The sequence below is a fragment of the Panthera leo genome, chromosome A1 (assembly GCF_018350215.1).
Source record: "Panthera leo isolate Ple1 chromosome A1, P.leo_Ple1_pat1.1, whole genome shotgun sequence".
In the NCBI taxonomy this organism is placed as follows: Eukaryota; Metazoa; Chordata; class Mammalia; order Carnivora; family Felidae; genus Panthera; species Panthera leo.
In genome coordinates, this window is record NC_056679.1 from 8,711,763 (window position 1) to 8,734,951 (window position 23,189).

The following is a 23,189-nucleotide window of genomic DNA, read 5'->3' on the forward strand; positions in this document are numbered from 1 at the left end:
GCCTTAACAAAGAATTGCTCCAAGTTACCTGTTAGCTTTTTTTTTTTTTTTTTTTAGTATCATTGATATACAATGTTTACCTGCCAGCTTTGAAGAAAGGTTTAAGCTTACTGTTTCAAGTTTCAGGAAGACATTTCAGTCTGTTCACGTTTGATCACCCGACATCCTTGTCATCTGTCCAGGCAAATTGAAATAGCCTGTGCTCCTTAATTAAAATCTCCTTGGGAAATCTCAAGTTAGTAAAATTATCTAATGTTACAATTATTGCCTGCTCATAGTCTTAGGCAAATTTCGTGGGCAAAGATGTGATTGTTTATTTCTGCAGATGGTACATTTCAGGATCAGGAGTTCTCCTTTGAGTTACCAGGAAATACAAAGTTACCTCCTAAACGTTTGCATCTTGTTCTTTTAAGATTACATAAAAAAATTTAAAAAAAAAGATTACATAAATATATTTTTAGATACCACGTCTCTTCTGAAAAACAAACCTTTGTCTCCATCCCCTTCTCTTTTTGATTTTTAACGGTTTGAAAAATTCCGAATTGCCTGGAAAGATCAGGTCCTCCAAGGCTTTTATGCTGATACGCCCAGGAGACAGACGTGCCCCAAACCCCGATTTTAATTACTTAAGCCACTCGCGTGGTTTGTGAGTGTCGGCCTGGGCCAGAGACTTCACGAGTCTATCTCAGTTACAAAGATTTCATCGAATCGGGCAAATTTGTTCGTGGCCCACGAATCTGAAACTGAGCCATGGGGGGGGGGGGGGGGGTTCCCGGCGGCGACCGGTCCCGGAGACCAGGAGTCGCTGGAGGGAAGACCGCGCCCTGCACCCTGTAGATGTCTGTACTTGCCGGGAACGCAGAGAGCCGCTATTCGCGCAGAGCCGAGTCCCCCGGGCCCCTGCCGTAGTGCTCAGCCCTGGGTACTCCTGGAAGACCGGGCTCTTCTTTTGTGTTTGCTGCGTCCTCTCCAGGCGTGTCTGCGGCGCGCAGAGGCGCGGCCGCGCCCGGGGCGGGTGGGAGCGGCGCGGCTCCCGGGAAGGGCGGGCTCGCCGGCCTCCGGGGGAGCTGGCCCCGGGAAATGCTCGATTGCTCTGCGGCAACTGATTTGCCTCCATCGGAGGATTCCAGTGGCAAAGTGACCCTCCCTTCCCGGCTGCCGCCCTGCCCCTCCCCGCAGCGGGATCCTAACGCGGCCGCCGCGCCGCGCTCCTCCTCCCGTTCCCTCGGGCTGCGGCTTCCTGAAGTTATTAGGAGAAATAAGGTAGCCGAGGGGGCCACATGGAAGTTGTGACAGCTCCCGGCGGCGCACCCCTCTCGCCAGAGCCGTCACCTCGCCTTAGGAGTCACCCGCTGACACGCTGAATGAAGGAGGGCCCGTTGCCAGCCAGCCTGCCGGGATGGGCCACGGTTGCTGCAAGCCTTATAACTGCCTTCAGTGCCTGGACAAGACGGTACTTTGCCTTCCCTCTCCTCCTCCTCCCCCCTTCCTTTGCAAGGGCAGAGAGGAAGCCTGAGCCGGCCGCCTCTGTCCCTCTTCCCTCGCGTGTGTGTGCGCTTTGTTGGTGAGCCCCAGGCTGCCCTTGCTGGTTCCCGTGTGCTGAGGTGTGAGTGCGGTCCGCAGACACGGTCGGCCTCACCTACCCTGCAGTGCCTTACATAATTCCCTGTCCCTCCAGTCGCACAGGCAGCTGTTGCATATTCCCGAAACCCGTAGGGCTCCGCGCAAACGTCTTGAGATCCGGAACGCCGAACAAGCCTTGGAATATTCTTAGTGCGTTTTAATGTACCCGTGAAACCCCAGACGTTCCGGCGGGGAATTTCCCTTAGCTAGGCAGGCTTCTGCTGGCCAACTGCTAACTCTGAAAGTTTACCACTCGTTTCTACCAGCGGCATCCATGCTTGCCATTTACATTCTTAGGGTCAGAGAAGAAAGCACCGGTAGGCTTGTCTTCGCGGCGCTTCTTTGCGTGGCATAGGGGGGTATCCCAGAGAGGTGAAACCTTAAGGAGCCGGAGAGGCCAAGGGTGTGTTCAAGTCTTCACTGGAAGGAAGATTCACAGCCAGGGAACGGAGGCTAGAGCAGGAAGGAGCAAGCCAGAGCGGTGTGGCAATTCCAACACAAAGCCTTTCTTTGCTTTTGACATTTGCCTGTGAGCTCACAGAGAGATGGGGGAATGATGTGTTGTTGTTTTTTTTTTTTAACATTTATTTATTATTGAGAGACAGAGAGACACTGAGCATGAGCAGGGAAGGGGCAGAGAGAGGGGAAGACACAGAATCCGAAACAGGCTCCAGGCTCCGAACTGTCCGCACAAGAGCCAGACGCGGGGCTCGAACTCACAAACTGAGATCATGACCTGGGCGGAAGCCGGGCGCTTCACCCAGTGAGCCACCCAGGTGCCCCTGGGGGATGCTTCTAATTTCACTACTAGAAATATGTTGGCAGGAAATCTTGTCTCTGTGATTTTTTTTTTCTCACACACATTTGGATTTTTCCAAGACGCATGAAATGGGATTTAATAAGGGGTTGAAATTGTCTCTTTTCTACCCACGTGGGCCGCAGCTACATAGATAGCTTGAGGTATCATATGTGACCAGGTGAAGGAAAATAAATAGCTTAATATAAAGCTCATTACAAGGAGGCCACTTGGAAACATCTTTCTTATCAGTTCTGTTTGTGAACTTTGACCTAGGAAAATTGCACTGATATTTTAAAAGTTACCCACCCAGTACTTTTGTTCCAATAAGAGTAACTATTTCAATGGGTTTGGCTTCGACTACCATGAGTGCGAACTAAAATATTTATATGTACATTTATGAGCTTTTACCAAACAGAAATAAAAAACATTTGCACTCAATTGTCTACAAATCCAATACTGAAGCGATGAAGCCTTCTTTCAAGAGAAGTGGTCACAAAAAGGTGTTGAAGGAAGCTTTGTAACCATAGTTACAATAAAAAGGAAGGATTTGCTCCATGCACGACAATATTATAATGTTCCTCTTCCTGAGTCGTGGTACAGAAGTTTTAGAAATAGAAGCTGTAATCTGCAGACCTTTGAGAAAATATAGTTTAAAGTGAACTCCTCCTCCTTTTTTGTTTCAAATCAATTTCTTGAAAGTAACTATCTATCCCTGTGTCATGTTTGAATGTGGAAATGTTGGGAGACAACTAAGTAATACTTCATCTCTCCAGCCAGAGTGATGTTTAAGTAACTTTCAAATGTTTCAACTTTAAAACTCCAAACATAATACAGACTCGTCTCTCCTGATGAAAATTTAGTGTACATATTAACTTTCTCATTATGTGTACCCCCACATTTCTTGACTTGTCTTTTGCCATAGTTCAGAGTCTATTCCCCTGGGAGGTTTTGAGACTGTAAATTCACAGGTGCTCATGTGAGGAATTGAGGATTTCCTTTTTTAAGATTGAAAAAAGTCATTATTTTATTTAGCCGTCTGCTTTTCAGGGTACCTTCACAGGCAGTATGCCAAAATCACTTGTTTATTCAGCGGTCACCTATTGGGCCAGGCCTGGGATGCGGAGAGTGTTACGGGATTCCGCTCCAGTCTCCAGCCCCTTTAAATCCCACGGTAAAATCCATCAGTCTGTTCATGAGCTCTAACAATCCCAACATCAACGTTGAAAGAGGCCTGATAAAATTGTTGATAAAGTTGTTTCTGCTTACTTCAGACCAGCCTCATAAACCTTAAAAGAAAAGAAAAAAAAAAAAAAGAATTCCTTAGAAGTTTATATGGATACAGGATTTAAAAACTCAATTTTGAGACCCTAATTGTGAACTGTTAAAACATTCTTAATTCTAGTGCAGCTAAAGATGTTCTGAAAAGAGTCAACGGACAATTAAAGATACTTTTAAGTAATAGTTTCAGAGATAGGGCTAAGAGATATAAACCTGAGATGCTTTCTTAGCATATTCATTCACTGGGAGAAACTACAGAATCTTGTCTAGGGTTATTCAATGAATGAAAATGTGTTAGGTGAATAAATGGTTTTTAAAAGGCGATTGTGCTTTATGTATTTTCACCTCTTCAAAAAACCTGTTCATTGACAACATTTCTTGCCGACTCACAGTATTTATAATATCTATCGCCCCGTTATGATGGGGGCTATCAAAGAATTCTCCGAAGGGCACAACCTGACCTGTGGAGTTACCAGTTATTCCTTGGGTTGTACTTTCACCTTTTCCAGAGAAATTACAAACGGGGTAGGCAACAATAACACATGTACAGCAATTAACACATTAGTGCAAGCCTGGAGTGTGAAAGTTACATGGGACTGGCCGGACCTGTTTCTGGAATCTAGTGAAAGCAGAAATCCCTGCTGGAATCCTAGGCAAGGTTTCTTGGAAAAAATGGAACATGAACCGCACTTTGAGGAAGGGGGTGGAGTTTTAATGAACTGTGTGAGGAGCGGGAATGCAATTCTGAGCAGGGAGTGCATGAGGAAAGGTACTTTAGCCCAGTTTGATGAAAGATGAGCATAAACACAGTAGGAAATCCAAGCATAGAGGGAGTGTGGGGAAATATTTTCCAGGCTGAAAGCCAGACCCACGTTTTTTAACTTGAGTTGCAAGAAAGTAGAAATCCATCTTGGGATTTGAACAGAGAGGCAATCTGTGGAAAGACTCACTCTGTAGGTATTTTGGAAAGGAAAAGTGTGACCCAGAGAGGCCATTGGAACACCCCGATGGATTTCAGAGTCTGTTCACCTGTGGACTCGGCTGGTCCAGGATCAAGCCGGACGCTCTGCACACACAGAAACTCCTTGCCCTTAACCTTCCAGAGCTAGTCATTCTTAGGAATGTTGAGTTATTGAGAGAAATAAATTAGATGTAAACTAGAACGCCAACTTGTTTTTTAACAGTGAGAAATGCAACTGACAAACAAATGGTAACAAGGCTGATAAATACGTATCTCTTTTCAGAGTCAAAAGTCTAGCTTTGTAAGAGGCTTTGATAAGAATGGAATCTGAGCCAGCAAGTTATGGTCTTTAGGCATTCGGTGGCCTCAGAGCCTATATGTCCACGTCCCATCACCCCTCTAGCTAGAAATGCACTTGAGAAGGCCTGTATGATTGTCACTTGCCTTGGTGTCTTCTAAGGCTCCTTTTTCTCCCTGGACTACAAGTCACTTAGTCTTGCTCGTCCCTTTAGGGGTTACTTTGCATATCTCCACCCTAACCTTACCTGCATTGATGTTAATCTCGAAGGCTGGTTTTATTTACCTTTCCTCTAAATTCTTGGTGGGGGTGGCAGTTAGGAGAAGGCACCTCACTGTTCCTCCCAGGCATCTGGCATCTGACAGTAATAGATTTGGGAAGGTAATAAGAGAAAATCCGAGAAGGTCAAAGAACCTCTGAAGTGATAAATAAATGGATTGAAAATCATGGCACTGGCTAATCTTCCTTTGTTTTGCTTACTCTGAGATCCAGAATTTCCCAGCATTGCGTCTTTGGATTCACATTCCTTCACCTTGGGCCCCATAAGACTCTGTCCTTTCTAGTTGTCAGTTGAAAATCCGGGTGGGTTATGGCATTGAGTTATTAAGTGCGGCTTCTTAGGCAGCTAGATGTTTTGCGATCACAAAAGCACAGGAAAAAGATCAGAATGATGCACTCTGAGTTTATTCCTTCTGATTTCTTTTAAAACAAGACGTGGTTCTGCTTATCTTTCATACAAGTAGACAATGACATGTATTTAAGAATATTAAATGTGAATGATACTTGCCTTGACCAGTCTCTATTAAATTGTACTGCAGAGGAGAAAAGCTGGTAGAAAAACACAGTGGCCTGTGTTAATTATATGTGAAAGAAATAATACTTATTGAAGAAGTCAAAGCATGCCATCAGCACTGCCTTAAAGCCATAATAACTGAAATGAAAAACAAAAGGTTAGTCCACCTCCCAGAGGAATTTTCCACAGAGCTATATTATGAATCTAGCCAAGCTTCACAGTATTAATACTGAAATTGAACGCAGCATTCACAAACGGTGGTATGAAAACAACACAGAAGCCTTGGAGGTGTCACCTTGTGGCTGGTTCATCTTGAAATACAAAAGAACGTATTTCCGTATTAAAACAGGGTTCTGCCATGTAGCATTAAACCCTCACCTGAACTCACAGAGCCATGAGTGAAAAGCAATATTGTTTCTAGGAAGAATGAAAAATTCCTTAACCCCTTTGTGATTTCATGTGCATGTATGTATCTCACTTTGAATTTCCAAAATTCACAATAAAAAGGATCTGGAAGTTTCTTCAAATAGCAGAATTCTGTAGGTTTCGTCTTTAATTCCCTGTATGGTTCTTTTGCTTAGCCTAGCTAAGCAAACCTAGCTTTGCACGGTTGAATTTTTTTTTTATCTGCATTGACTCCAGGGCAGACTAAAAAGATAGGAAAAATTAGAAATTTGTTGGGAGTCTGTGGACTTACATGTATATATTTTGTAATGTGTGTGTGTGTGTGTGTGTGTGTGTGTGTGTGTCTATTTATTTATTTATTACAATTAATTAATTTATTGCCAAATTACTATTTTGACAGTAGAGTACTGTTCCATTTATCAATTCATTTCTTTTCAACAAATATTTGAGGGCCCAGTACAAACACTCTTTCTTCTGACTCATCATATCAAAGTCACATCATCTTGGGCATATCTGTGTCTTTTTAAAGAAAAATTTGGTGGGGGAAGCAGGAGCTGATCAAAACACTTAGAAACTGCAGTGAAGTTTACAAAATTGTCATCAGTCCCCCTTGTAGCTGATCAAGTGCCCCTTCAGGGTGAATCACAGACCAGAGGCAGCAGCATGGCAAGGAAAAGAGAAGGGCCCATATGATGGGGGTGACACAGGTTCCCGGAAATAGCCTCAGGTGCTGTTTAGGGTCACAGTTCTCTTGGCTCTTGCCTTGGGTGCTCCCACTTTCCTCCTGCTCCTTCTTCCTCTGGTCTCATAGTAACTAGTCTGTTCCTTTGGTTTCCGATTTGAGGGGGAGCTTAGGGAGCTCATGTCCAAGTGTAGAATCACGCGGGTGACGCTAACAAAGAGTGGCATTTTCACTCCCTATCACCACCAAGTTCTCATGGGTGGCATCAACCAGCTGAACAGGTAACTCCCATTGACGAAGCATGTTAAAATGACAGAGTGTGGCAGGCCGGCTTCGGGCTTGGCCACACACATCCAGTTACTTGAAGTCAATGGCATGATTAGCAGTTTGTAGGCTTTGCCAGGTTTGTGTAGCTGGGAGAGATTCATGGTGGCATTCGCCAAGAGTCGCTGAGCACCTTAGCGTGGAGAGCCGTATGTGAGAAGTACAGGCTTCACTGTGCCAGACTTGCAGCGGTGTGTTTAGGGCTAGAGGTAGAGGGGGAGAGTTTGGATGTTTCATGGGGATAGCTCATCTCGGATTCCATCTGTGAATACAGCGTATCGTGCTAAAAAGAGTAGAGAACTCAGTGTGCAAAAGAGAGGTACGTGACCAAATAAAAGAGGTGCATAAGAAGACACAGCTGTTGGTATGGGGCTTGGATGAATGTTCTCCAAGGGTCCATTTCCAGTTAAGCCTGTCATAGAGTAAACAGTAATTTTAGAGGAATGGCCTTTTAGACTTTGCGATTTCTGGACTGCTGTATCACCGGGATCGTTTGGATGGTTAATACTGAGTTCTATTTTTAGACCTTTAGAGTGAAAGCAGGAGCTCGTGCTTGGCACCAGTTAGGAATTTTCCACTCATTCCCCATGTAGGGAAGCACTGATCTCACACTGGGCCGTCAGAGGGGGCCGTGCTCATATTTCAGTCATCCCAACACGTCATCGCGCGGGACTGGCTTAGGTTGGGGAGCGAAGGGGAATCGTGGCCTGAGACCCTTTCAGAGGGAGTCTTTGGGGCCGCCTTCCTCCTGTGTGTTCAACGGAACCTAACGGCCTTGCGAGATCACCTTTGGAATCTGTTGAGCCATGATGGATGGCAGAGTAACTTGAGGCAGGAGGAGAGAATGGAAGGTTCCTTGAAGTTCACTTCTTGCGTTAAGGAAGAGAGTTCCTGCAGTCCTGTCGTTGTTGACTCACTCCACTGCAGGGCAGCACTAGTCATTCTGGTTTAGCTTTCAGGAAACAAAGAGTAACTTAATTGATGCAGAAAATTCGTACATCAGAAGGGTTGGTATCATTTCAAAAAGAAGCACTTAAGAAGAAAGGACTGTCGCCAACCCACACAGGCTGGCCTTAGCCAGCAGAGCTGGGCTGAGCCAGCATCTTCAGGAGGAGGAACGGATTCACAGGGGTTAGGGATCGCTGATGGGGAAAGCTGAACAGCTACCCTCTCAGAAGTTACGGCCTCAGGCAGGCCATGCTGGAAATGTACTGGCGTGCGGCCAACAAATCCATACCATGGGCAAAGGCAGGTAGTTCCAACGGTGGGATGGGGTGTGAATGCAGCCAGGGAATTTTTTTTTATTGCAAAAGTGGTGAGGAGCTGACACTGACCACCGATCAGTGCTCCTATCCAGTCTGAGAACTGGTGCAGTTTGGATCCTGAGGCTGTGTCTGTAATAGACTCTGGCTTCACCGCTTCCCAGCCAGTCGTGCACGGGCGGCTTGCTTAGCCTGGAGCTTCCGTTTCATCCTCCACGCAGGGAAATAGAACCCAGCACCCACCTGACAGCCTCACCTGGAGGACTAAGTGAGGGAAAGGGCCTACCCAGCGCTGTGCCTCACGTTCGCGAAGTGTTTGGAAATGTTCACACTAATATTAATGCTGTCATTAGCTAGACCTTACCAGAGTTTCGTTGTTTACCTTGACATTTAAGCCTTCAGGTTTGTTGCTAATGTTTAACAGCCAGTCTTTCCTCGGTAAGCCATCTGATGACCGTAGTTTGAAACTGCATTTGGCTTTATAGGCTATGCTTGCAAAAGGTTGAGGTCGAGTTGGGTTATCTTCCTTCACTCTTTCCCCGTCACTGTCTCCCCAAATGGAGAGGGTGCAGGGCCTATGGTCTCACCCGTCCCCTTCCTATCTCCCCTTCCATCTCTCTTCTCTTCCCATCTGCTCCCTTTCTTTTCTTGGTCCTTTTCTTTTATTCTCTCACTTGTGTCTCCCCTAAAGCGAAGATGGGTGGGTCCAGCCTGGCTGTCAGTATTAATGGTAGCTTTTCACAACAGTGATTCAGGTCTGAAGGTTGCCCATAATCTTTACCAGAATCAGCACGGTCTCCTCACTGGGCCTCCAAGCCACTCCTTCCCCAAATATCTCATTCTCCTGTGGCCGGAAAGTGTAGAGTGATTTACTGTGATCTGGGAGATCCCTGGGTAGGACACCGTTCACATCTGCCCAGGGCTTCTTTCCGGGGTGGGGGTGGTGGGTGTTGGGAGCTGAGGGAAGCGTTGGCTCATGTTAGAAATCAGAGTTGGTTTGTGGGGTTTTGTTAAGTTCTGGTTGTTCACTGCCTACCCTCATCTAAGTCTTTGCATCTGTCAGCACTCTGACTGTGAATACTTTAATAATGCTATTTTGAGACTGATAAGTACAGTACAGTTAACCCTTGAAGAACCAGGGATTGAGGTGCTCAACTCCTGCACAGTAGAAAATCTGTGAATAACTTGTGACTCCCCAAAAACTTCACCGCGAATAACCCACTGTGGACCAGAAGCCTTACTAAGAACAGTTGATTAACACGTGTTGTATATCGTATTATGTGCTATGTTCTTATAATAAACTAGGGAAAATAAATTATTATTTAAAAAATCACAAGGAAGAGAAGATACATTTACAGTACTATACTGTATTTATTGAAAACAATTCCAGGGGCGCCTGGGTGGCTCAGTCGGTTGAGCGTCCGACTCTTGATTTCAGCTCAGGTCATGATCCCAGGGTTAAGGGAGGATGAAGCCTTACATCGGGCTCTGTGCCGGGCATGGAACCTGCTTGAGGCGCTCTCTCTCTCTCTCTCTCTCTCTCTCTCTCTCTCCCCACCCCCCCCACTCTTGCTGTCTGTCTCTCTAAAATAAATAAAATTTAAAACAATTTTTAAAAAAGAAAAAAAATTGGAGTGGGAGTGGACACACCCAGTTCAAATCAATGTTGGTCAAGGGTCAGCTTTACTTCACTTCTCTGGCTGTGCTTAGGAACTGAGGATTAAAAATTATTATTCATATATATATATATATATATATATATTTTTTTTTTTTTTTTTTTTTTTTAAGTAATCTCTACACCCAACGTGGGGCTTGAACTTAACCTCGAGATCAAGAGTTTCATGCTCTACCAACTGAGCCAGCCAGGTGTTTCTTGATAGGAGAAACAAGTTAATTTTTTCACTAGTTTAAGATCCTTTCAGGGTGAATACAGAAAGCTAGCCACTCTGGAATTCCAGGCTTTCTTAATTTGTAGTAACACGTTGAAAGTCAGCCGGCCACATTATGCTGTGTTAGAGCAAGCAGGGAATCCCTGTGGTCTATCTGATTAGAACGCTTCCCCAGGTATCTAGACTTCGAACTGAGAACAGAATCAGGGCAGAGCCAGGAAGGTATTTTCAAAAAGCAAAACAAAGCAAAGAATAGAGCATAAGAATATGCCATATTCCTAAACACATTTAGATCGTTAATATGGATAAGACCCTAGTATCTATAGGATATTAGTCAGTTGCAAATACAATGAAAGAAAGAAAAGACTTCTAAGAACGACTAACACTTATAAAGAGCTTGCCAAGTGCCAGGCTGCATATATTACTTCTAATTACTAATTGCTTTGCATATATTAATTTCTTCAACCCTCTTTATAACTCTGTGCAGCAGGCCTGGCATAGAGGCAGCATCCCTTAGTGATTAGGAAACTATCTATTCTCGGGTGTGATTGCTAGACTTCAGATTTAGGGAAGGCAAGGATGCGGAGGGCTGGGATGGAAGGAGAGAGCTTTATGAATAAAATGGGGGCCCACCATCCCTCAAAGGATGCGTTATTGCTACATTATTCTTAAAAGAACCATGAGCTAATCCTTGTTGATGCCCGTGACTAAAATAGCTGTCAGTGTATCACACAAATAGAGTTTTATTTGGGTACTATGAAATTATGACATTGTGTAGCAAATGCCCGTTGGATGACCTGAGACCGTCCGTCCCATCAACCCAAAGTAGCACACGTGTTACCTAGATCTGCGTGTTACCACCACCCCGCCCCCATTTTTTCCTTTTTTTTAATTGAGTTTTTTCTCTTCATGGCGAGTTTCGTGACTTCTTTCATCCTTGAGGTAGGTTAACAGGTTCTTTGGAGGTGCTGTAATCAAAGTCAAAGGAGGTTAATCAAGAAAGAACATTCACAAGACCCTGATGATATTCACGCTAGAGATCTGGTACAATTTTTAGCTTCAACTCCCTTTTTGGAAATGTTTGCTTTGGGAGCGCATTCTAACCGAATGAAGAGACTTTCTTTGAAGGCCTACATTTTTGGTATCTCTAATGGGAAGAGAACTGATATAGCACACCTTTTCTAGTTATTATTAGTCACAATAAAATCATAACAAATGTAGCTATTTCTGGTGACTCAACCCAGATTACAAAGTCAGCATATCTTCAGGTACCTCTCGGTTTCATGTCATAGAATACATATGATCTGAAAACAACTCAGGGGCCGTGTGGTTACAAAGGGTGTCCTTTGCCCTTAATAGTACCTCACGTGGGACTTTTCGTCTTGTTCCTTCTAGTGATGCACACAGTGGAACAAAAAAACTTGGAAACCTTAAGTTTTGGTGTTGATCTCATTACAAAAAAAAAAAATGTTTCACGTTAAGCTTTCTGCTCGTTACTTATTCGGTAGCCAACCACGTACATATGGACAGAAGGGTACGTGTAAGGAGACAGTTGGTAAAATTAGCATTCGCCCGTCAGAAGAAGGTGGTGTGGATGTTTTCATGCTCAAAAATCTCATACTAGTGATAATAATTAGCGGTGTGTAATAATACATAACAGCTGATTACCATGCAGGGCATAGACGTGCAAAGAAGGGATTGTAGGTTGATGTGTAAACGGTGCAGTAGAGTGAAAAGCGCGAGCGGGGTGTTATTATTAGATTGCGAGCTTTGTGATTTGAGTGTGATACAAATGAATGAGTCGGACTTGGCTTTGTAATTTTTTTTTCTATGCTTATATAATGAGAAAATTATCTCCTTAAGGGCTAGACTCATAAATATTTGCTTAATATGATTCATTAATTAAACATGTCACAGGGGCTTATCTGGCGTAAAACTAGGGGACTCTCGGTATCCGTTTTGTTTTTTTTCAGAATGAAAGTGCCCTTGTGAAAGAAAAAGAGCTGTCAATCGAACTTGCAAACGTCAGGGATGAAGTTGGTAAGTAGGGCATGGAAAATGAGGAACGCCAAGAATGTCTTTTCCTGATACCTGTGAATGTGCAACAAAAGCAGTTACGTCTCACGTAATCAGCCAGGGCAGAGCTGCCTGGAAAAATGAAGCATCTCACCCAGCACAGTGGTGCGTTGGTGTGGCCTTGCAGGGAGCCATAATTTTTACAGCTCTGTTGTTACAAAGACAGCTTCGTAACAGTTCACTAATCTGGCCTCGACTCCGCTCTTCGCAGATGGCGGCACATACATCCGTCTGCGTTGTGAGCTGTGACCACAGCCCCTCCGTCTCGGTACCCCCGGGCAGGCAGAGCTCCCAAGGAAGCAGCACAGCTTTGCTGGGTAACATGAGGCACTCTCTGCACTAGATCTCTGCAGACATTCCAAGGCTTCCTGCCACCACAGGCCTCGCCATGAAACACTCTGTGATATAGAACAAGACCAGAAACACAAGCCTGGGTGGATTAAATATGCTGGGGTCTGTGTTGAAATTCCCACTCACCTTTGGCCAATGAAATGGTAGAGCTCAGTCTGAACATGGAGACCTGGCAAGTGATGGGATGATCCCCAGACCGGGGGGTGTCATGGAGACGGGTGGGCTTCCACACTCTAGGCCAAAGATCAGAGCACGTATTCTCCACGTTCCAATTTCTAGATCTCAGTTCTCTCTTGAGGTTCCGTTACTGTGTTTCCTCAGGAATCAGTCAGCAAAGGGAACGTCAGCCTGGCCTATTCCCCTCGGCCTGCTGTCTTCTCTTTACAATGAGTGTATCTCCTCCATCCATTGGGGTCCTGGGGGCAGCCTGCCAAGTGCCGGTGGGGCTCCCTCCATGAGTGAGGGGACTTGGACGGTCCCGGCCATCCTTGGCAGGTGGCACAGCACCTTTCCTTCCGGCCAGCCACGCAGAGAGGCTGTGGCTGGTCCTTCCGGCAAATAGCCGTGCGAATAGGCGTGGAAGCTGAAGACCAGACTTCCCTGGGGAACATGGGTGCCGAGGATGTGCAGCGAACTGCAGAGTGATTTCCAGACACGGTACCCCCATCACCCCTCTCTATTTTTTCCTTTTTGTTTAACTGAGTTGTTTTGTTTTTTTTTTTCCTTCCCTGCGAGTTTTGTGACTTTTTTCATCACTGAGGTAGGTCAACAGTGGGCTTTTCTCCCCTCTAAGGCCCCTGGGGGAAAGCAGTAAATAACGGTCCCTCCTTCCCAGCCTCACCTATGAGTGGTCCGGAGCAGCAAGGTGGCCCCGTGCCCCTGGCCATCCCCGGATGAGGAACCCAGTGCATGAACCCAGGTGTAGGTTTCCCGAGAGAGGTCTGCCAAGAGCAGCAATGGCAGAACTTATAGAGAAGCTCTTGGGAAGCCGAGGGCCACGAGTGTGCGTGAAATGAATGGGTTTTTAAGCTGGTTTTGTTTTTTGTTTTTTTTTTTGAGAGAGCACAAATGCAGGCAGAGGGAGAGGGAGACAGAATCTTAAGCAGGCTCCGTGCTCAGTGCGGAGCCCAATGTGGGGCTTGATCTCATGTCCGTGAGATCGTGACCTGAACTGAAATCAAGCATCAGACGCTTAACCGACTGAGCCACCCAGGCATCCCAAATGGATGAGTTTTTAGATTGTTCTGAGAGTGAATGGTTCTGAGCATGGACTTTGCAGACCAATGACACGGGTTCAGGTAGGGCCAGTTGGCTAACCTCTCTGTCCCTCAGGTGTCCTTTCATAAAAAGGAAAGTCGGTTAAAGAAGATAATGCTGATAACGCAGCCCGAGGAGGAGACTCTCCTAGTAAGGTGTGCAGCACCTTGAATCAGAAAATAGAGGACAAAATCTTCCATTGTAGCCTGAATTCCTCCCCGGAGGGATGTCTGCACCCCCGTGGGCAAGCTTTGGATCTGGGGTGTGCACCCTGACCCAACTAGGTAGGGCATGCCGAATCCAACCCCGCTTCCCTCTGCCCTTTCCTGAAGCTTCTGAACGCAGCAGGAACCACGCAAGGATTGCTCTGAGTTTTTGTGTTTCGGTGTTATTTGAGGTCTGCATTCGTGCTAAGAATAGAACCAGAAGTCATTTGCCAAATGAATAAACCGCGGGGTGAGGGGAGAGGGCGGAAGGCCTTGGTAGCCCCAGGGCCGGGGCCATGACGCCCAGCACTGAGCCCAGCGGATGTTTTAGCAGTGAGCACCTGAGCCACTGCAGAGCCTTCGTTTGGGAGAAGGCGACACTACACTGTGGGGGGATCTACTATTAACTGTAAAGGCCACAAGTTCTGCCCGGCTTAGCGTGGCCGGCAAGGAACACCCTTAAAGGGAAAAGAGAATTAAGCTTATAAAGCTGACTTTTGAGTGATTGTCTAGAAAGAGAGATGGGCGATCCTATCTCCTTCCCAGCATCCCTACCCTCATTTAGACCCCTGTCATCGGAGTCAGATGAGGGCTTCTGGAGCTGGGAGCTATGAGGGGCCGTGAGGGGCAGGGTGGGGGTGGGGGGAGCTAGAATTTGCACATGTGAATTCAGACATGGATGAGGAAGACGCGAAAATCAGAAGAGTTTAGCAGCATTTACTGTATATCCCCAGAACAGGGCTGCCCTGTTCCCCAAATCTAAAACCTACTGCTCAAACTTTTCATATGTGTTAAAATGCTGCCCTGGAATCTACCCGTATCTGCTGGTAGGCAGCCATCCGTTGTTTACATCCTTGCTGTGAAGAAATGCAATCAAAGGCTTCTAGCATCTAGCCAGAATCACCTTGACCGGGGGTTCTCAGCCCTGGTGCATATTAGAATCACCTGCAGTGCTTTTTAAACTAACAGTTCCCAGGACCTCTAAGGCAACAGAATCAAAATATTTGAGGTTGGGGCCTAGGCTTTTCTTCTTCTTCTTCTAAGTGTTTGTTCATTTTTGAGAGAAGAGAGCATGAGCGAGGGAGGGGCAGAGAGAGGGGGACAGAGGATCTGAAGCGGGCTCTGTGCTGACAACAGCCAGCCCTATGCGGGGCTTGAACTCACGAACCATGAGATCATGACCTGAGCTGAAGTCGGACACTCAACGGACTGGAGCCACTAGGCTTTTTTTAAATTTATTTCCCAGATGTTCATGAAGTACAGTGAAATTTGAGAACCAATGAACTACATTGAAGGAGTGAGGATTTCGATTTGGGTCAAGGACAGGGAGGGGGGCGGTAGGGAATTTGGGGTAGGTCTGGGAGGATGGGGTCCCCTAGTCGAGCTCTGTGGGCAGCCTGAGGGCCTCGGGAGAGAAGCCCAGGAGGGAGGGGAAAGGGTGCAGAAAGGAAAGATGCAGAGGACATATCCCACCTGCTCTGACATTCCCCATGGAGTTGGCCTGGCTCCCAGAAGAAGGGAAGGAATATCATCTTCCTTCCTTCACCTCGGCCTGTCAGGCTGTAGGGCTGTCAGTCTCTGAGTCCGCTCCCAGCTGGGTTAGACGGGCTTGTGGGAACCGACCACAGAAACTAATCCCCTGGTATATTTGCTGACACACTTCATATTTACAATACGTTCCCAACTGGGACATGTCTGGTGAAGGAGCTATAGCAGAATCCTGTAGAAGGTGTATTACCCCAGTCAGAGATTTTGATGTGTGTTACCCACGCCGACAGAGGATTCTGATTATAATCATTTTTAAGTAGAACTTGCTGGCAGTTGATTTCAAGGTAAACTCTGAGACCATCTCCTACCGAGCACCTACTGATGCCTGTTGGCCCACCGCACGTGCACTGGGCCAACAGATGCCGTGACCGTCTTCCGGCATTAACCGTTCTGCACATCTGTGGAAGGAAAACTATTTTTTTTCCCCTCTCCACGTATCAGAAAAACAATTCACAATGGTCATTTAATAGTGATAAAACATTTAACCATGGCGGCACACTAGAATAAGCCACTCCTCTCCTTTGAGCACTTAGATTTGCCCCAGTTTTTTGCTATTATTTGCAGTATTATGCAAATTGCTTTTTTCCTCTTGTGTCATTTTCTTGGAAATCTAGTCTCAGAGTGTGGACAGATTTTGGATAGAAATTCACATTTGTTCTAAATTCATCTGTATGTGAAAGATCCTTGATTTTTACTCTATAAATCAAGATACAAGATGATGGTGGCTTTCATCTCAGTGTAGACAAAGAAGAAATTCCATCACTATTCCTCTCTCCCTTCCTCCCTTCCCATCCCTTTCTATCTCTCTCTCTCTCTCTCTCTCTCTCTCTCTCTCTCTCTCTCACACACACACACACACACACACACACATGCACCTGAGAAGAGACACATAATACCCAATTATGTACCAGGGTGCAGTTTGGGATAGAGCGTTTTGTGGTCCAGGAGTCAAGTCCTTGGGGAGTGGCTAAAATTGCCATCATCTGTGTTACATCATATGTGGATGTGGAGACAGGGATCTCTGGTCATCCTCTTGAAAGCTTCTCATGCTTGACTCTTACCTTGTGTTTGGAGTTGACTCTTACCTTGTGTTTGGAGTTGGCCTTAATTGGGTCTGTCCTTGGAAAAGCCAAGCTACAATGATTGTGGGATGAAGGGCATTTTAGATCCCCAGGGGACCAGAAACCACCACATCCACGGGGAGGAGGAGTCAAGATGCTAGAAATAGATATAATATTTGATTTTTTAATCACGTTTTTTAAAAATTTCCAGAAAATGTAGTTCTGAAAATATGAGCCTCAACTTTTGGATAGGGTGACATTCTCCAAATTTGGAAGTCAGGTATTGAATTATTGAAGGGTCCTGCTTATATTTGTAAATGCTGAAATGGGTTTATATGACATTCCTCCTCCTAGACGCAGGTTATTTTCTTTTGAGACCTTAGGCTTCGAGTTGTTGACGACCATCAAGTGGATGTTTATGGTTCTCTGTCCAGCAAAGCTGCCTTATTAGGAACACTGAGCCTTAAAAATGTATGAATTTAAAAAAATAATTCATAAATAATAATGTATGAATTTAAATCTGAATTAGATGAGCTCCAGCAGAGGAAAAAAACATATGCAGTGCATAGCTGTATCTAAATGGAGCCTTCTGGTTCACACTCCCAGGTGCACTGATGCTCTCCCAGCCAGACCCGTCCCAAGCCAGACGCACGCATTTTATCTTTCTGCAAACCTCAGACTTGCGATGGGCTTTGCTTTTTTCTCTCTCTCGAACTCTTTAAAAAATACTTAACATGAAATAAAGTCTTAAGACAGCGAGCGGCATTTAACAAGGCAATCATTCTGGCAGTTTCTCAGGTATTATACAGAAAGCTAAATTATTAAATCCACATTTTGAGTATTGAAATCAAATATTGTTGAAATCAAATCACATTCAGCTTATTGAAACAAAGCAAAGAAAACCCAAAAACCTGGATATTTTCTATAATATCCAAAAAGAGATACTAAAGAATTCTGAGAACTTTGATATATATATATATATGTTTGTGACAGTAAGCACTAAATTGTTATTTATTATGCTCTTAAGTTCCTCACTAGAATAAAATGTTCAATTTCATCTCATTGATAACTAGCAACACACACATACATATACACACCACTGGAAGGGTATTTGTGAGATGATTTTACCTTTCAAGGTTATATATAAAATGGCTTCTAGTTTTATGACCATAAGACCTTATGTTTATATAGTGCTTGTACCTACCAAGCTCTGTTATATGATATGTCTTATTTATTTATTCAGATGACTGAATGAAGTAGGTGTTGGTATCTTTATTTTATAGGAAATTGGGGTTCTGAAGGATTAAGGGACTCCCCTAAGTGCATACAGCTGGTTTGGGCAGAGTCAGGTCTTAGGCCCAAACCTGGAATTCTACATACAGTGTGTAAGTTCACCATGGCTTCCCCACCCCCACCACCATTTCTTTTCTTTTCTTTTTTTTTTTCTGGTAATTTCTAATTTGAAAAATCAGATAAAGTAAAATAGCTGCTTCTCCCAATTCCGTACTTTCCCACAAAACCATGATAGACGTTAGTATGAATCTGTCTAAACATGGATGACAGTGTAATTAATTACATAACACAGTGTGATGGTAATTGGCCCTAGGCTATATCCGTTAGGATTGAGTTCAGGACAAATAACAGATTCCGCCCCCGCCCCCCAAATTATAACTTAATCAAAGTAGAGTTTTATTTCTCTCATGTAGAAGAGAGGTGGGCACCCAGGGACAGGTGGGTCAGCTCTCTTTGGGGGAAAGTCCCAGGATTTACACTTCGGTTTATATCTCATTGGCCGGACCGAAGTTCCAAGGCAAACCTTGCCGTGACACAGACTGAGAAATGTGCTCTTTATTTTTTCTTGGTGACCTTGCCCAAATATTACTCTATCACTACGAAAGAAGGGGAGAGTGTATATTGGGGGTTGTTAGCCAGCCTGTGCTATGGGGCCCCCATTGCCTCCGTCAAGAAGATGGAGAGAACAGTCCTGTCACAGCAGGCGAGTGAGAACAGAGGAATCTAGCAGAGTATTTGGCAGAATAGTGGGGGCTCAGTGTGTTATAATTACCTTACATGTCAGATTGGATTCTGTCTGCCTTCCTCGCACAGCTTTAAAAAGACCCAAGTCAAAATGCAAAACCAAGAAGATATCTCAGAAAAAATAACTAATCTCGGGATCACAAAAATATAATGCACACTTTCTGATTTATAAAAATATCTCTTCTAAGTACACCAATTAAAAGACAGTTTTGTCAGATTGGATAAAAAGAAAAAAGTAAGGCGCAGATACGTGCGGCTTAAAAGAAACCTTCAAATATAAAGACATAAATGACTTCAAAGAAAAACGGGAGGAGCGCCTGGGTGGCTCAGTCTGTTGAGCACCTGCGTCTTGATTTTGGCTCAGGTCATGATCCCAGGGTCGTAGGATCAAGCCCTGTGTCTGGCCCCATGCCAAACATGGGGTCTGCTTAGGATTTTCTCTCTCTCTCTCTCTCTCTCTCTGCCTCTCTCTCTGTCTTTCCCAAAAATAAATAAATAAACTTTAAAAATGAAAGTAAAAGGATGGGGGAAAGATAGGCTCCGCTAACACCAATGAAGAGAAAATTAGAGTGTTGAAGTATCTATCTTAATATCACACAAAGTAACCTTCAGACCAATAGTATTATCAGGAGATAGTGATAAGGGAGTTAGCTCACCAAGAACACATAATAATAGTAAATATCTATGTACTTAACAATAGAGCTTCAAATAACATGCAACCAACATGGGTAAAACTGAAAGGAGACAGAAACAAATCCACATGTAAGCTTAGAGACTTCCCTCTTCTCTCAGTATCATTAGAACAAGGAGGCAGAAAATCAGTAGGGATACAGAAAACCTGAATAACGCTGTCAACCACCTTGACCTAACTGACCTTAATAGCACATTCCATCTGACAAGCAGAATATACGTTCTTTTCAAATTCACATGGAATACTGAGCAACATAGAACATATTCAAAATGTTAACATAAACAACCTTAACAAGTAGAACCATAAACAAAGCCTTAACAAGTAGAATCGAAACCACACAAAATGTTCTGGACTATAACTGAAGCAGACTGTGAACCAAACACGAAGATATCCAGGAAAACTCCAAACATTTAGAAATTAAACAGCGTACTTCGAAACAACCCACGGGTCAGAGAGAAAGCCACAGAGTAAATTAGAAAATGTGTTGAACCGAATGAAAATAAAAATCCAACATATGAAAATCTTTGGGATGCAAAGTTCCCTCTGAACCGCAGGGTTGGGATCTTGTTAAATTTGCTTGACAACTTGGAGGAGACCCGGTGTGTGCTGTCACTGTCCTCAGCTCTCTGGTGGGGAGATGAGTGTATTTGAAAGAAGGTTTGATCTAGTAAATTTAATCTGCTGTCAGAAATTTGAGCATGACCGTCTAGCTTCGCATGTACTACCTTGTCTGCAAGTTGGACCCCACTCAGCACGACTGGGTTCTGGAATTACACACCCCTCCTATAGGGAGATGACATTAGTTCTGAGCTGGGAAAAATTGAGACCAGTAATGCCAGCTGCCATGGTTAGATTTTATTCCAGTGAATGTCATTGTAGTTTTCTATCCCAAACAGGTGCCTTACCGATGCACAGTCTGTTTGTGACTCCCTAAAATGTATACTATTTTATGAATAAAGGTAATTTTCTTTCCTGGTATGTGCTAATATTTTTCAATCTGTGGGCGTCATCCTCAGCTAAGCTGAACTGACTGACTCAAATAGATCAGGATACCGTAAACGACCCTGTGGGCAAGCGGCTTCTTGAAATTCAGAATCTGCTGTTGCCATGTGTCTGTAAATGTAAAATGTAAGAGAAAGCTAATATTTAGAAATCTAATATTTAAGGTGGGGTATGGTTTACAAAGCCCTTTCATTTATTATTTAATTTGATCCTGACTAGGAGGTAGTAAGGTAGATAATCCCACCACTGTTTTAACAGTGAGTAAACATTGCCTATACAAAGTAAAAGCAACCCCAATCCCATAACTGTGCAGAATAACAGAGCTGGGTCCTCTTGTCTTATCATGATGATAGCACGCTGGCTTTGTGTTGTAAGATCTCAACTGATATCGAGGGAAGATAATTTAAAAGACAACAACAACAGCAAAAAAAAAAAAACCAAGAGAAAGACATGACCTGCTGTAGCTTTAACCTGAAAATTGCTGAAGAGCATTTTGCAAAATATGTGTTTTAAATGATAGTCACATACAAATTGGGTGAGCATAATCGCTTCCCACTTGTGAATTTCTCATACATGGACTCTCTCTTCTTTTTCTTTGTGTCTTGTACCCTGGCTCAGGGCTTAGCATGGTCAGTGTGGACCATTCACTGCTTCATTTTATGAATTTGACTGTACCCAGGAGAGGTGCCCATTAGCGTGCCAGGAGTAGAAGAGGAATGTGGCGAGGTCTCTGACTTTGGGGAACCCCTGTGCATTGGAAAGACAGACATAAGCAGCTAATTAAAATCCAGTGTAATGAGTAAGGTGCTCGAGGTGTGGGAACTCAGAACAGGGGTTGTAACCCGGGCAGGGATCCAGGAAAGGCTTTTAGGGGTAAAACAGCTGAGCTGTGTTAAAGGAAATGAAGGAGTCAGTGAAGAAGTGATTCTTCCATATACCTAATCAATTACAGGAACAGCATTAATGCACCATTCACTCGGTCTCTCCTTTGGGAAATGGGAAAAATAGTGAAGACAGTTAGGTTTTCCATGTGGCCATCCCCAAGAAAAGGAATGAGTTTGTGTTTATGAAACTCTTGAAGTTATTTGTGTAAAAAGTGTTTGTTTGGGATATAAAACTCAAGTGATTTGCCTTTCACAGATTTTTTTTTTAACGTTTGATTTTTCTTGTCTAGTGCCACGATGAATTCTTCTCCTTTATTCAAATAACCGCAAATGTCACCAGGGCAACCTTCAGGTATTCAAGAGTACTGTCAATCTATTTGCTTAATTTGGCAGTTTATTTAAACAAAGTAAGATAGGGGCGCCTGGGTGGCTCAGTCGGTTAAGCGGCCGACTTCGGCTCAGGTCACGATCTCGCGATCCGTGAGTTCAAGCCCCACATCGGGTTCTGTGCTGACAGCTCAGAGCCTGGAGCCTGTTTCACATTCTGTGTCTCCCTCTCTCTCTGACCCTCCCCCATTCATGCTCTGTCTCTCTCTGTCTCAAAAATAAATAAACGTTAAAAATAAAAATTAAAAAAAAATAAACAAAGTAATATATACATTGCAGTATATTGCGTACTTATGATTCAGGTCACTCTTTTTGATCAGAATTGCACTTTTTCAGCCAGGTTTGGGGGAAGTTAATTTTGGTGAAGAAGAGGAAAGCCAGACCAATTCAGCCCTACAAGCAACCATGTAAAGACTTACTAGGTTTCAGTAATAATGAATCAGATCCTGATCTCAGATCTCCTTAACACAACAGTCTTTAAAAAACAAAACAAAACAAAACAAAACAGGGGTGCCTGGCTGGCTCATTTGGTTGAGTGTCTGACTCTTGATTTCGGCTCAGGTCATGATCCCAGGGTTGTTGGATTAAGCCCCGTGTAGAGCTCCACACTGAGCATAGAGCTTGTTTAAGATTCTCTCTCCCCCCTCCCCCCGCCCTTCTCTCCTACTTGTGCTCTCTCTCTCCCTAAAATAAAATAATAAGTAAGTAAATAAATAACAAAACAAAACAACCAACAACAGCTAGTGATAAGGAATGTGGTCGGAGTTTCGCTAATCAGAATGATGGTTCCAGGCGGAGGGACCCGGCTGGCAGCTGAGTCCGGGCGGTTACCTTGGTGGATCTACTTGGCACAGTTGTTTTGTTTCCTTTGTTAGTACACCAGGAAGGGCTCTGACTTTCAAGGAAGCGCTTTTAACTAAGTTCACTAGAGCTTGATACGAAAATAAAAATGCCAATTTGTCAGTTGACGATGACAAATCTATCCCCCCACAGGCAGATCTATCTAGAAAGCTAAAATTCTAATCAGAACACTGCATGCTGGACCAAACTCGATGTGCTGTAGATAATAATGGCGTCTTGGCTGAGATAGCCTTGGGCAGTCATCTCCATGACTTGCGCTTTTCTGGGACCTCACTTCTTAGAACCTCTTCCCGTGGGAGCAGACGGAGCCTCTTAGCATCCCTTGGGTGCTTGTCTGGACTTTTGCCTCCAGCCACAGTACGGTACTGGGCTTCCCACTGTACACAGCTATAGGACAGACAAAATATATGAGGCACCTGTTTCCAAACATTGAGCAATAGACGCTACAGACCTGTGGTCCTTGGGAAAAGGGAAGCATACTAAGTGGACCCCACATTAGCCCCAGCTTTCTGCC

General features: G+C 44.4%; 1 protein-coding gene across 1 annotated transcript in view; it reads left to right on the forward strand.

The window, feature by feature from the left end:
- MTUS2 (microtubule associated scaffold protein 2) overlaps positions 1 to 23,189 on the forward strand; it is a 565,789-nt gene that overhangs the window by 496,556 nt on the left and 46,044 nt on the right. The window contains 1 exon segment of the mRNA XM_042941853.1: positions 12,288 to 12,354. Within this exon segment, the coding sequence (XP_042797787.1) occupies positions 12,288 to 12,354 (67 nt within the window).